We start from the raw sequence: 13,384 nt of genomic DNA, 5'->3' as shown, positions 1-13,384 counted from the left end.
GAAAAAAGTTTCAAACCGATTACTCGATTATCAAAATATTTGTCGATTAATTTAATAATTGATTATTAATCGATTAATCGATTAATCGTTTCAGCTCTAATTCACAGTAGTGCAATTGTCAAGGCCTAATTACAACAGCCATCATCCAAAACAGACAGGTTATAGTTCTGAAATGTGGTTAAAATAAAGCACATTAGAGATGTTTGGTGTATTTCAATGAATAGATAAAGGTATTTGTTCTGGGTAGCTTATGGTAGGCGTCTGAATTGTCCTCATTTGATATACATTTTTCAAATACGTTTTTGCAATTGTTATTCTCTGTACATTCTCAGTTCTTGTCTCTCTTCTGCTCTGTCGTTATCTCAGTTACACTGCTTCATTAGTCTGCTGACATCACTGACTGTAAGCTCTTATTCTGTTCCTGGCAGTAGCTGCTGGGCTATTCACTCACCATTAATGCCCTTTGAAGGCTAACATAAAAGCGGTCACTTTTGGGCAGGGAGGTGGAGCTCCTTCATTCCTCACTCATGGAGACCCCAAGGAAAATGTCATTGTCATTTTAATGAGAAACCAATTGAGTCCACTTCATCCACAGAATAACAGATATACAAACTGTTTACCTTGTATGGCAATGCTATTTGATATCACTTGTCAATAGCAAATTAAATGGTCTGTTTGACATGACAGTCTGATTCGTTTGTGTAAATAGATACCATGAGTGCTAATGAATCTTATTGCTTTGTTTACATCTCTCTATTGGTCTTCAAACACACTGGTAGTATTTATAGAAGCGGCTGTAGTGACTTTCAAGGCACTACAGTATTCAGATAAATTCACTTTTTTATCATACTTAATCCTGTGTAGTTTATATAAGGTTATTTAATAACACACCATGGTATTTTAAAGGTCATTTGGTTTAAATATGTTAAAGAATTTCCCATATTTTGCAAAGTAAGTGACACACTGGTTTTAGAGATCCCGTTGCATTGCTATGTTGCTATTTTCTCATTTACATATTTTGAAAAAGTTGCATTGTAGCTGAAGAAACAGTCTAAACTGCAGATGATCAGGGATACAGATTGATCTTCTACGTGCTCAAGATCAGGGTCATAAGTTGCCCAGTTAGCAGTCTGTCATTTTGTATGTAACTCAAGTTGTTTTCAGTTTTGAAGGAAAAGGTATTATTCTCTTTCATGTACAACCTTCATATATTAGATGCCCATTACATAGAAAAGTTGGGTATTGTGTTGGACTGGATAAATGTGATTTTAATGAGTCTGCTATAGGGCCTGCAGGTGTTCTCGATATGATAACCCCTACCTCGTAAGCTACACCTTTTTGAACCTGCACACTTAAGTTCCTAAGTGTGCAGGTTCAGTGAAACAATTATCCACTTAATGGGTTTACACAACCTGCTGGTAGATATGCTGCTGTCCATGTTCAATTCTTTGAGCAATTCACTGCTGCAGCAGCTTGAGTTTCTCAACAGGATCGTCACAATTTCATTATGTCATTGTGCACCATTCATGCCTTGCATACCAACAGGGCTTCTTTGGTGTGCTTTGCCATTCAAAAACACATTAGATGAATAGACAGTGATTAATGTGAGTCAGTTTAATTATCGCTCACATTATAATGGTGTTCTAAAAAGCAGAGGCCATACAAATACAACAGACATTGTTTTGAAATGTTTTATTGTAAGCCTATATTTTATTGGCTTGGAAAAGGATATTGTCTTTAAAAAATGTCAGCTCTATCATTCCTTTGTCCCATAAATGACATGAATTTCATGACATTCTCATTTCTAGCAATTGTTTGCTTTTTCATTCTTGGTTATTGTAGACACTTGGAGTGCAACATTGAGGACTCTGTGGAAGAAGACCTGCTACCAATGTAGATACAAACACAAACAGAACAAAAACACAAGAGTTATATCCGTCTAAATTGTATACTCTGGACCTTAAATATCCTTTTGCCACAAGATTTGATTATATTATTATATTAATATATATATTATTCAGTGTCTGCTTTGGTGCTGCAGTGTACCACCAAAGCATGTTGTGCTAATCAGATACAGGGAGATGACCAAATTCTACAATTCTTCAAACCTTTTGAAGACACTCTCCTTGCGTCTCTCTTTCTCCTGGATCTGATCTGGTATATAAAAGATTTCTACTAATTGTAGTGTCATTCTTTGCCTTCTTTGAGATGGAGGGAGATGAAACCTCAAGGCATGATGAAAGGAAAGAGGAGCTTAGAGGAAGTGTATTAATAGTAGGGTTTGTGTGTGTGTGCGTGCGTGAGAATATCTCCGGGGAGCTTTTGATCCAGATTCTTCAATCTTCAATCACACACACGAAACTTATTGCATCACCTATGTTCGTAAGCTTCTTCTAAGACGGGTGAACACGGTCTTGAATTATATGAGCTGGATAATAGCACATTCACCAGAGCAGTTTATGCACTTTTCTCAGTTTTCGTATGGATGCATGAATACACATTTTTTGGACAGATTGTTTTTTTTTGCCATCTTCATTTTCGTTGGTGTGCTATAGCAATTTGAATCCATAACATTTCTGTTCTCCTTTCTCTCTTCTTTGAGATATTCAACCCTTGCTATAGCTGATTCTCCCCAAGTTCCCACTTGTTGAATGACTGAACAAGTCCTTCTAATATGGAGCACCACCAGACCATGACTAAGCACACATGAAAGTAAGGAAAGAGGCAGATAAAGTGTAAGATGATAATGGTCACTAGGGATGCACCGAAATGAAAATTGTTGGCCGAAACTGAAAATCGAAAATCAGGAACACTGATTTTCGACCGAATCCCAAACGGAAACAGCAAAATATTTATAATAATTTATAAAAATGATTATGTCAATGCCTTTTTTGGCAATTTCCTGCCACTATGTTTCAGTGGCCGGATTTGCGGTGCATTAAACGAATGCAGAGTCTTATGTATTTTGCCCTGAAGTGATGGGTAGAATAGAGCTGTGTCATAATGGATGCCGTACTCACTGTAGTTTGATATCTGAAACATTTAACAAGGTTTTCTGTGATTTCAAGGAAAAAAACGGGATGCTGTTATCTTTGTGAAGGGAATGCCACGTCCTAGGTTTTACTACCAAAACAGAGAATAGGCTTTAGATTTTCTCACTAGATCAGTGGCACTATCAAAGTGGATTTATAATGTTTGTTTTGCAGTGGTTTGCTCACTGAGGAAAAAATGAAAGGGGGCAGAAAAGTCTTGTTTTTAAAAATGTTCAGGCATATAGCCTCAGATATGATCTCAACAGAAGGCATAAGGAGCTGGATGTCTCATGGGTGGTTTTATGTGTCTGTGTGTTTTAATATGAAAAGCAAGGAGGAGTTTAAGCTATAAAATCCTGATAATCTGAACCCCAGGCCCAATCATACCCCTGCCATCTCACCCACTGACACGATGATTCAACGCTGCAGTTTTCATGACATCCGCTCAGTGTGTGTGTGTGTGTGTGTGTGTGTGTGTGTGTGTGTTACATGTGTGCATGTCCTGCTTGTATTTGTGAGGTTGTGAATCCTTGTGAGGCATCCACGTAGTATGTGTGTGTGTGTCTCTGCTTTTATTTGTTGTCTGTCTGCATGTGCGTACTGGCATTTATTTTAAAGTTGTGTAAATGATTGTGATTTGATGTCTTCCTTGCATCTGTTCTGCGGTGAAGCTGTGCTGAAGGTTTCGCACCCCTCAATGTTTGTGTGGGCTGTGCTTGTGTGTGGGTGGAGAGGCGAGCAATGGTGGAGCCAGTCCACCTGCTTCTTCCGATGTGGAGAGCAAACGCAGAGACTGAGGAAGGGGGAGAGAGGGAAGGAGCAGTTTCCCCCATATTTCCTAGCCCTGATTAGACTGAGCTGGATTGAAATTTGACAATTAGACCAAACAGTAGGAGGAGGACTCTTACTTTTCTATGTTTTTTCACCCTCCAGTTCTCCATTCTATCCATCCCTCGCTGTTCTAACCAGCCTTAACCACCCCCCACCCTCTGGATCTCTCTTCCCAAACTCTTCCCCACATTCAACACTCTCATCAAATCCCACCTCTTTAGAACCATGTCTGCATATGAAATTGTGTGTATTTTCTTGCCTGTGATTGATTGTATGACATTTAAACATATGTAAAACATCTTTGAGCACCCTTTAAAAGCACTCTATAAATACAATGTATAATTATTATTTGTTTTTTTGAAGTCAGGAGTCAGCAGGAAATGATGTTTGTCTTTTCAACACGCAGTATTTGGCTAATTGCATCTGATTCAGTGCTGTTACCAGGCTTCAAGTCTGATACGGCATTAAGTATTTTCAGAATTAAATGTACATAATGTGAAAGTTTCCAAAGTACCGGTTATACCTAATAATCCTTCAGAAGAAGCAATTAGATCAACAGCTTACCATTTTTTTTATTGAAGCTTATTATTTTCTCGATAAATTAATACATGTTGACAAGATAAAAATCTAAACATGCTGTTTTACAATCACACGTGACATCTTGACAAAAGAGGTGTCAGAGGAAATTAGCTGATGAATAACTTTCTGTAATTCAGCTACTGTAATCAACCGATCTTACACCCCCTGTCACACGTATGTCCGTGAGCTGTAAGTACTTCCACTCATTAGTGAGCGATTATGACATGAATGGTTTTGGAGAAATAAAAACATTCAGGAAAAGCAACAGCGAGCTTGAAGAAAAGTCAGAAAACTTTTCATCCTACTGATTATCTCCTCGTCCCTATAGTGGAAGACAGAGTGTAAGTGACTTTTGTGTTTTTAGTTGAGAAATCAATTGGCTCGGTCATACTGCTCTGAACATAGTAAACTCAGTTTGGCTTGACTTTCTGTGAAATGTCTCCTGTGAATGCTCCATATCCAAAAAAGACTTGGTGGTGTCATTGTGTTTTTATTGGATTAAATTAATTGGATTCTGCCTGAAGTGGCCGGTTATTTGCATTTTATGATACGTGTGTTTTAGTGGCAGATGAATGCAAATGACCGAACATGGACCAAACATTCCCTGGTTGTGTTGGACTGGAAACAATTTCATGCAGAAGTGAATGCCAGAGGCTTATGAAATGAGAGTTCCTGCTCTCATTAGGCTGAGGAATGTTTTACCTCACATGGGACAGTGATGCAAGATGATAGTAAGCGTGTCAAAACACGGTGTAAGATGTCCTACATAAAAGAGGACAGTGATCATAAAAATAATACTATAATACTAATTAACGACTTTTATCCTCAAATGATCAGGGTTGTAAGTGAAAATCTCTTTTGTGAATAAGAAAAAGAAATACAACAAGAATTCATGAGGAAATCCAATGGCCATACGGATTTATCATTTCATGCCTCCACAGTCAACTCTGTCAACTCTTTTTTTTAATATCAGATTACCTGTCCGGACTTTGACCCGCAGTGAGTGAAGCTGTCATTTTGCCGGCTTTGTGGCTGTGTCACAAGCTCTTCCCCAGGTGCAGCAGATCTGTCCTTGCAGCAGGGTCGCAGCACCGCTCTGCTTAGTAGGGCGCAGGGGTAGTGCACCTATCACGGGAGACAGCACATCCCTGTTTAGCTGCACAGCGGTGACCTCTCACCCACAGGCTTCTCATACTGATTGGGAGGTTTGAGGCAGGTTGTGGACTGCTGTGAGTAACCCGATGTAGACAGAAATAGACTGCCTGTGTCTCCTTTTAGCCCACTTTTCAATTTATCTGACTGGCTTCTCATCCCCCGTAGGACTTTCCACACCGTCACTGTCTGCATTGCAAGGGCTCACACATGCACTATGATGCACTTCCTTAATAGCAAATCATATTACGATACAATGGTTCTGAGATGGTGGCATTTATGTGTTCAACTAAATAATACAAAATGGAGGATCTGTTACTTTATTTTCCTTGCTGTCCACTATCACTACACTAGCAACTACTTCTTTAACAGGTTAAATAATGTTAAATTTACCCTCATTTTTTTGCTATCAGTGCCACCACGAGGAGTCATGAAGTAGTGACACTTGTCAGAAAATTTAAATATTGACATTAGCATTTTGATTATTTTATCTCTTGATGATATATTGCTGTTTTGACATATTCCCAATAATAATAATAATCAGACTTTGGAATAAACAAACTTTGTCAACATGTTACTGGTAGATTGATAGTTGTCGTGTTGTGCCATATTTCATAAATTAGCAAATGCATTCAACATCACTTACAATGGTGGTTTTCCTACATTAGAAATACATACAGTACATGATGCACTTGCAGCCATTCAGTTGTGAGCATTTTGTTTTATTCTTGCATTAGTGAGGGCTATGTCTGAGACTTGGAAAAAAATCAGAGTTATTATAATGTTGACAAGATAGAACATGACACCATTTAAAATTATAACCTGACCCTAGTGTAATATTTCCAATGACCTGATTTACTGTATGTCGTCTTGACTTAAACATTTGGACTACATCGGTTCTGGCTCAAGGGAACATTATTTCTGACCTCAGCTTATAGAGGTAAAGTACTCTGCATGTTTTACTGTAATTATGTAACCACAATTGACTACGATCATAAGTGCCTGGAGAACATTTTTGTGTAAGGTGTAATGGGCTCTGCCAGGTTAACACGCAAACAACAATGTTGCAAGGGTTTCAAAGTATGCTGTTTGTATTAGGGCGGTGGTGGTGGAAACCTGAGAAGGGGCAACTGAGGAGAGATCTTTCTTCTTCAGCACGGATGGACAATACAATACATGTGCTTAAAAAACACTCTAAAAATTCTATTTCTTGTGCGCGTGCTTTCGCTCTCTCTCTCTTTCTCTCTCTCTCTCACTCTCACTCTTCCTTCTCTCGGTGGTGTGTATCCTGCCAGATTAGCATGAGGCGGGAAAAGGAATGCAGCTCCACTGTTTACCTCTTCCTCCTCTTGCACGCTCTCCCTCTCTGCCATCCCTTCTCTCTCTCTCTCTCTCTCTCTCTCTCTCTCTCTCTCTCTCTCGCGTTCTCTCTGTGAGACATGCTCAGTCATTCAGTGCTGTGCACTGCTGTTCTGTTGGGAGGCTGCTAAGCCAGTGGGGAGAGCCTGAGATTGGAGAAATGAGCGCTTGTGCCGGCACTGGCTTCTTCACTAGCAAACTTCATACAGCGGATGGACACAGAGACCACGGATTTTAACTCGTTCACAGCGGGGAGAATTGGATTTGTGGTGCCTGTGAACTTCGGAGAGAATTTTCTGCATCTGTGGAAGACATAGAAGTTCCTTACTGACATTAGGGATTGCAGGAGAAAAGGATGCCTTTTTGTGTTGTAGCAAATCTGTTGAAAACCCTGAGCCAAATAGTTTATCTATAAGGTGGAGACATATTTTACACGTAATTCAACAGGTAAAAGGTACAGCTCACCTCAAACACATCTGTTATAGCTGCTCCCACCTGAGATGAGTGGGAAAATGACTGTCTCAAAGGAGGAATAAGGAGTAACCTGTGATGTCAGACTTTACCTGGAGCAGTCGTCTGAGACTCTGCTGAGTAGCTGTGGTGTCATCGAGGGGGGAGGGGGGCTGCAGAAGCAGACTTCAGTCCCAGGTGTGTAAACCACACCAGACTCCACTCACCTGACATCATCCCTCTCTCTCTGTTTGGGCTCGGCTCCTTTATTCATTTTCTTGTCTCATCTTCTTAGTATTCCCCGCTCTCACACCAACCAACCACCACCACCACCGGGTGTTTTCTCCCCACGGAGCCACTCAAAAAATGCGAGACGAGACCTTGATTAATGTTACTCCTGGCAGCCTGAGTCTGATCCCACAGCACTAGAAATAGACGGCAAGAAGAAACGGCAGCACTGTTGTAACGAAGAGGAGCACCATGTGGAATCAGTCTGGATACTGCAATCACATACCTCATGCTGGGTATCCCTTCTACCATGCACCGTGCAGGTAATCTATCACAACTTGTACCCAAACTCAATCTCTTCCATCCCGTGCTGTTACATTGCTCTGTAACTTTAAAGTCACTTGCTTCTTGCGTTGACGTTTTGTATCTCAGGTTTCATTATTTTTGACCTTGAACAAAATGCACTGTATTTAGCATGCTTTGGAATTAAATTGATCATAATCACTGAAACCACTAGTGTCTACCCGGGATCCACGTGTGGAAAATAGTTACTGGTGTTGTTGATCCAGTTAATCTGGATTAATTCATCCTTCAGTGTATTTAAACCCGGGGGTTTAAGTAGTTTCCGAAGCGTCGTTTGTGACCAGACTAGTTTTTCAGGTATGCTGTTTTAACAAACCAGGAACTGGTTTTGCTTGTGTAGAAGAATAGTAATTGGCTTTTGGTCAGTGTGACAAAAGTGACAGATAATAGTGAGCAGTTATTATGTTACAGTAAGGATATGCTAAGCTTGTTGGCCATTCTATGTTTGATCAAACCCCTATAACCCATTTTTCTATCATTTTCATAATACTGGATTCAAACAGATATTATATAACATTTTACTGATCTTCTTCCATTATGTCCCCCCCCACCCCCCACCCCCCCCGCAACCCCACAGCAGTAATGACATCATTCCATTTATCACAAGTTTTCAGATGTGACCCACTCTCAAATGAACACCATCAATCCTCATTCCCTAAGGGGAGGACAGAGCCTTGCCAACGCCTTCGTCTCTGCCACATACTGTAATAGTACCTAACCCCTAAAGCTGCTGGAGCTTAACTATCAGAACCCTGATTGACCATTCTAGATATTTCTTAATTCCTTAATGTGGTTTAGCATAAAAAAACACAATCAATGATAAAGATGTTAACTGTGGGCAAGGACACATGCATTTTACAGGTATTTTACTTTTTGTCTTCATCCGTCTGAGTGGAACTGTGCTGGTCTTGTTCCGCCAGTGACTGGAGCAGTGGGTCTTGTCGGCACCGGGGGGCCGGGGGATTTAGCTGATGAGTGAGTCATACCTCAGACCTCTGGGCAGGTCAGTGACCTGTCAGATCAGCCAGCTAATAGCAGTGAGAGCGAGTGTATTGAGAGGAGTACACAGGAATCCAGGAAAGAGCCCTGAGCTCTGAAGCGAACGAAGCATGGCTATTCACTCCCACAGTCTTTTTTTTTTATGGTGAAGCACTCTGACTCACACTGTGAGTGTTCCACCTGTAGCCCATTCACCGCATGGATAATAATTAAACCTTATCATAGCTCTGCATAAATTTGACGGTGAACATTAGATGCGCCAGAAGCAAGCTGGATAACTTGGGGAGATGAGTTGTATTTCTTTTTTAGTGTTAATATTTGTATATTAACAACTCAGCTCCTCTCCACTTGGATTTATAGTCAGCTGATGGTTTTTTATTTAGTTTACCTGCACATGCCTGCAATTTGGAAGATTGATTGTTGTGTAAAATGTCACTCACAAAAGAGGTGAAGTTATCTTTTCCTTCTATTACAAAACCCTTTGTTATCTCAAAAGATACATTTTTAATATTGAGTATGTTATATTTATGCATCGCCCCAAACTATTAGACTGCTATTAAATAATAAATGCTCACAATGGAACCATTGCATTGGCAGTATAACGGTGATTGTAAAGGTTCAGTGATCCCTTGCTTTCGGTCGCTCTAGTTAATGATTCCCTCACCTGTCAACAGACATGTTATTGACACCACCAGACTCCACCTTCATTCTCCCGCCGAAGAGTTCGATGTGATTACGTTCGAACGACGAGTTATCTATTCGCTGTTTGAGGAAGTTCCTTAGCCAGACTCCTCTGTTTGGCCTGATAATCCAGCATAAACCAGCAGCGTCAGTCAGCCACAGAGGCCTGAGGTGAGCGAGAAAGCGAGTGTGTCTGTGTTTGCGTCAGCGTATTGATCATATTGTGTGTGTGTGTGGTGTTTTTTGTGTGAGAGCTTCTACTGTGATTGACCTTTTTAGAGAAAGAAGTCTCGATAAAGAAACTCTACTTGCACAATGTCAGATATATTATGTATTCATAGTTTTATTAGATGTTATCACGCTGACGGTTAATGTCAATAAGTATGTATATGAATGTGTAACACTGTATTTTGTAGCGATTAACAAAGTGCCAAGTGACTTGACCCAGATTTGAACTCACAACTCAGCATGTGCCGAGTTACCCAGACACCCTAGAGGTGTGTTCTTGTGGGCCTTCAACTTTAATGAAAGGATGTTATACACTACACAGGTACTGTGCGTGTGTCTCAGCCTCAATATTATTGGTTGAAGGATGTCCATGGATTTGTGCTGGTGGCTCAGCAGGGGGTGAAAGAAGCAGATTGTCTGAATGCTTTTGCCTCATTCCCACACACACACACACACACTCTTGTACAGCATTCTCATTGAGGACACTCGGACATAATGTAGTCTTCACCCCCTTAACCTAACCCTTAACCCTAACCTTAACCATTAACCCTGAAACCGAGGTTTAACCCTCTGGCTGGGTGGATAAAATAACGTTTTTTTTCACTACATAAAAAGAAGATGGTGAGTTCACTGAAAGTTTAGTGATTAAATCCTGCTCAGAAAGCTGCTGGTAGATAGTGTTATCTGTTCTTTTTTAATTACTCAATCAAACAATGTATCAACGTTGATTTATATAACACTTTACAATATATGCAAGTTACTCAAAGTGCTTCACATTAGAAAGAAAGAATAAAAAACACTCAATAAATTAGCAGGAAGAAAATACACAACAAAACAGTGAAGAAAACCAAAAAATAAGAATCAGTAAAATTAGAAAATGTACAATTAAAAGGGGAAACGGGAAATAAATATATTTTGAATTTACTTTTACCAGTGATAGAACACAAATCAGGGGGTTCCTGATGTTCCAGAGGTTCGGACCAGCAACAGCAAAGGAACGGTCACCCCACTGTTTGTATCGTGACCTGGGGACAGTCAGCAGCTGTTGACCTGATGAACACAAAACCCTGTCATTTTCACATAAATCCCTGCTAAATAAGGTGGAGCAAGGCCATTGATGGCTTTAAAAGCAAAATGTCAAATCTTAAAATCAATTCTAAAATGAACCGGCAGTCAATGAAGTTGATATAAAACAAGGGTGTGTGTGTGTGTGTGTGTGTGTGTGTGTGTGTGTGTGTGTGTGTGTGTGTGTGTGTGTGTGTGCGTGTGTGTGTGTGTGTGCGTGTGTGTGTGTGTGTGTGTGCATGCACTCATGCTGTGACAGGAGTGAGTGGATCAGGGCTGGAGGTCATAAAGCAGCTGTGAACATTAACAGTTTGACCTTCAGAGAGATTAGAATATATCTCTACCGTTGTTGAAAACGGCGCCAAAAATCTTGCTGGATATGGATTCATTAGAGTCAAATGGTGCCGTGCAGATGGAATGAATGACCTTAGATTTGAGTCCCATTCCAAGGCTGCTCACTTCAAATTGGTCACATCTGTTGATTTTGGCCGAACTGCATCAACAGCGTTGGGCTGATGGTAAAAGCTTTGTTCCCCTATTTTGGTCTTAGATTGTATGTCATATTTATGCAATTGTAATAGACCACACAGTTGGTGTGGACCCCGCCTATCACTGTATGTCAGCTGAGATTGGCACCAGCAATCATATGAGGGATATGAGGATAAAGCAGAAAAAGATGGATGGATGTATGTAGATAGAGTAGCATAGTAGTCTAAGGGTATGGTATCAGTCACACTCTTTAGGCTAATCCATAGCTCTGCTTTGCTTTGTGTGATGTAAACATCCTCTCAAATAATTTGTTGACACTCCAAGGGAGATTTTTCCTGTTGTACTTATCTTACTAAAGACCGTTAACCACACTCTGACATTGGAGGCTTTGAAGTAGCATTTTTTCACTGTTTTTTTTTGTCAGTGGTGAGGAAACAATCCCTTATGTCCAAGCCAGAGCTCGATGTGTGGGATGTTAACATGATGACAGCTTGCTCCCCAGTCTCTATCTGTTTGTCTCCGAAACCATTTGAGCTCGCCAATATCTCAAGTTTCACATTATGCTGGCCCAGCTGGCTCAGACTCTGTAGGCAGCACAGCTCTAATCGCTGCTTTATCTGAGGCAGCCTCCGTCCACAAAGAATCCCGTGTAGATGTGCACATGCTTAACGTGAGTAAAAATGGAACCATAAGTGACTGTTTCAGTTTTCAGAGCTATTTGATTACATTTTGATATCCTAATGGATTCATGCAGGTTTAAGTAAGAATTTTTGAAGGTATTGGTGGCACATTAGGTGTACAGGCCTTCCTCAGCCATAATAGCATTTTAGTGTGTGAGTTTATGAAACCTGTTTAGGTATGTTTGGCACATCTGCTACTGAGAAAATCTGTTAAGTAGGACAAACCCAAACATATCTCCATGGCATGTTTTTCACTTCCTACATTGGCAATGCCAAACACTCACTGTCTTCCTACAGTCTCAGTGGACTCAGCGTGGAAAGCGTGGGCTGAAGAACTGGAGAGTTTCTACTTGTGTCAGTGGGTTTAGATTTTTTTTTCACTCCACCTTCTAATGATGTTTAAAGTGGTATTGTATCCTGTGTTTTCCAGCATAACTTATTCTCTTAAACATTTCACATGCGCCTGAAATATATTCAGGCAGTTATATTCAATAAAAGACTTGAAATTCAAATAATTCAGAAATGGTTATTTTAGTGCCTCCGTTTCACAGCCGTGCACTAAAACTTTTTCCTGTAGTTCAGAGGAACATTTGCCTCCTAATTTAGAAACATTGGTGCAGATCTGCTGCTGCCCCTGGGAGGAGGAAATGTTCATGTTTTTGAAGCCAAGTTTTAGTGAAGTGTTGCATTTTGCCGTAGTGGCCAATCTTGCAAGTCTGACGCGAATAAAAGCCTATATTCCTGAGATTCTTTTACTTAAACTCATGAGCTTTAGACTTTATTTTTTGGTTTAATATTTTCTGAAGGCGTCCTTGATCTGAGGTCTCATATTTGCACTGCTACTGTTTTTATTATTTAGTAGTTGAACTGATTTGAGCCTTAAATACAGCTGACTTCCATACAAAACAGTGTCTTTGGCTGAAAAGGAACTCTTTTAAGATACCAACATTGAATACTGGAAGAAAAGGAAACTTTTGCAGCCTTTTTGCTTTAAATCTGTAGTTGTGTTGTTTAGTAGATGCATTTCTTATTCGTATCTAGGGCTGCAACTATTTTGATAGTCTACTAGTCATTGATTATTGAAACGATTAATTGACTAATCAGACATCATAACTCAATGGCTCTCTTTAGCTACCAGCTTTTAAATTTACCTTGAGGTTGTTTTAGGCATGTGATAACCAACAATAAGTCAATAAAAATACTTAATTCAAAATACTATACTACTACAAAAGAAAGAAATAATGCTTG

The 13,384-nt window shown here is 40.0% G+C and overlaps 1 protein-coding gene across 11 annotated transcripts in view; it reads left to right on the top strand.

Moving 5' to 3' along the window:
* Window positions 1-13,384, top strand: part of LOC131469500 (pleckstrin homology domain-containing family A member 7-like) — a 96,180-nt gene that overhangs the window by 17,575 nt on the left and 65,221 nt on the right. Inside the window, exons 1-2 of one of the 11 annotated variants that reach the window (XM_058644469.1) lie at window positions 7,040-7,601; window positions 7,699-7,954. The exons of 9 other annotated variants lie outside the window; for them this stretch is intronic. In XM_058644469.1, the coding sequence (XP_058500452.1) occupies window positions 7,884-7,954 (71 nt within the window). In that variant the 5' untranslated portion in view covers window positions 7,040-7,601; window positions 7,699-7,883. Of the gene's footprint in view, window positions 1-7,039; window positions 7,955-13,384 lie in introns of those variants that run through there. One more of the 11 variants, XM_058644468.1, reaches the window with a different exon arrangement.

The sequence above is a fragment of the Solea solea genome, chromosome 12, assembly GCF_958295425.1.
Source record: "Solea solea chromosome 12, fSolSol10.1, whole genome shotgun sequence".
Lineage (NCBI taxonomy): Eukaryota > Metazoa > Chordata > Actinopteri > Pleuronectiformes > Soleidae > Solea > Solea solea.
The sequence above is the reverse complement of the archived record's forward strand: the minus strand, read 5'-3'. Positions and strand labels throughout refer to the sequence as shown.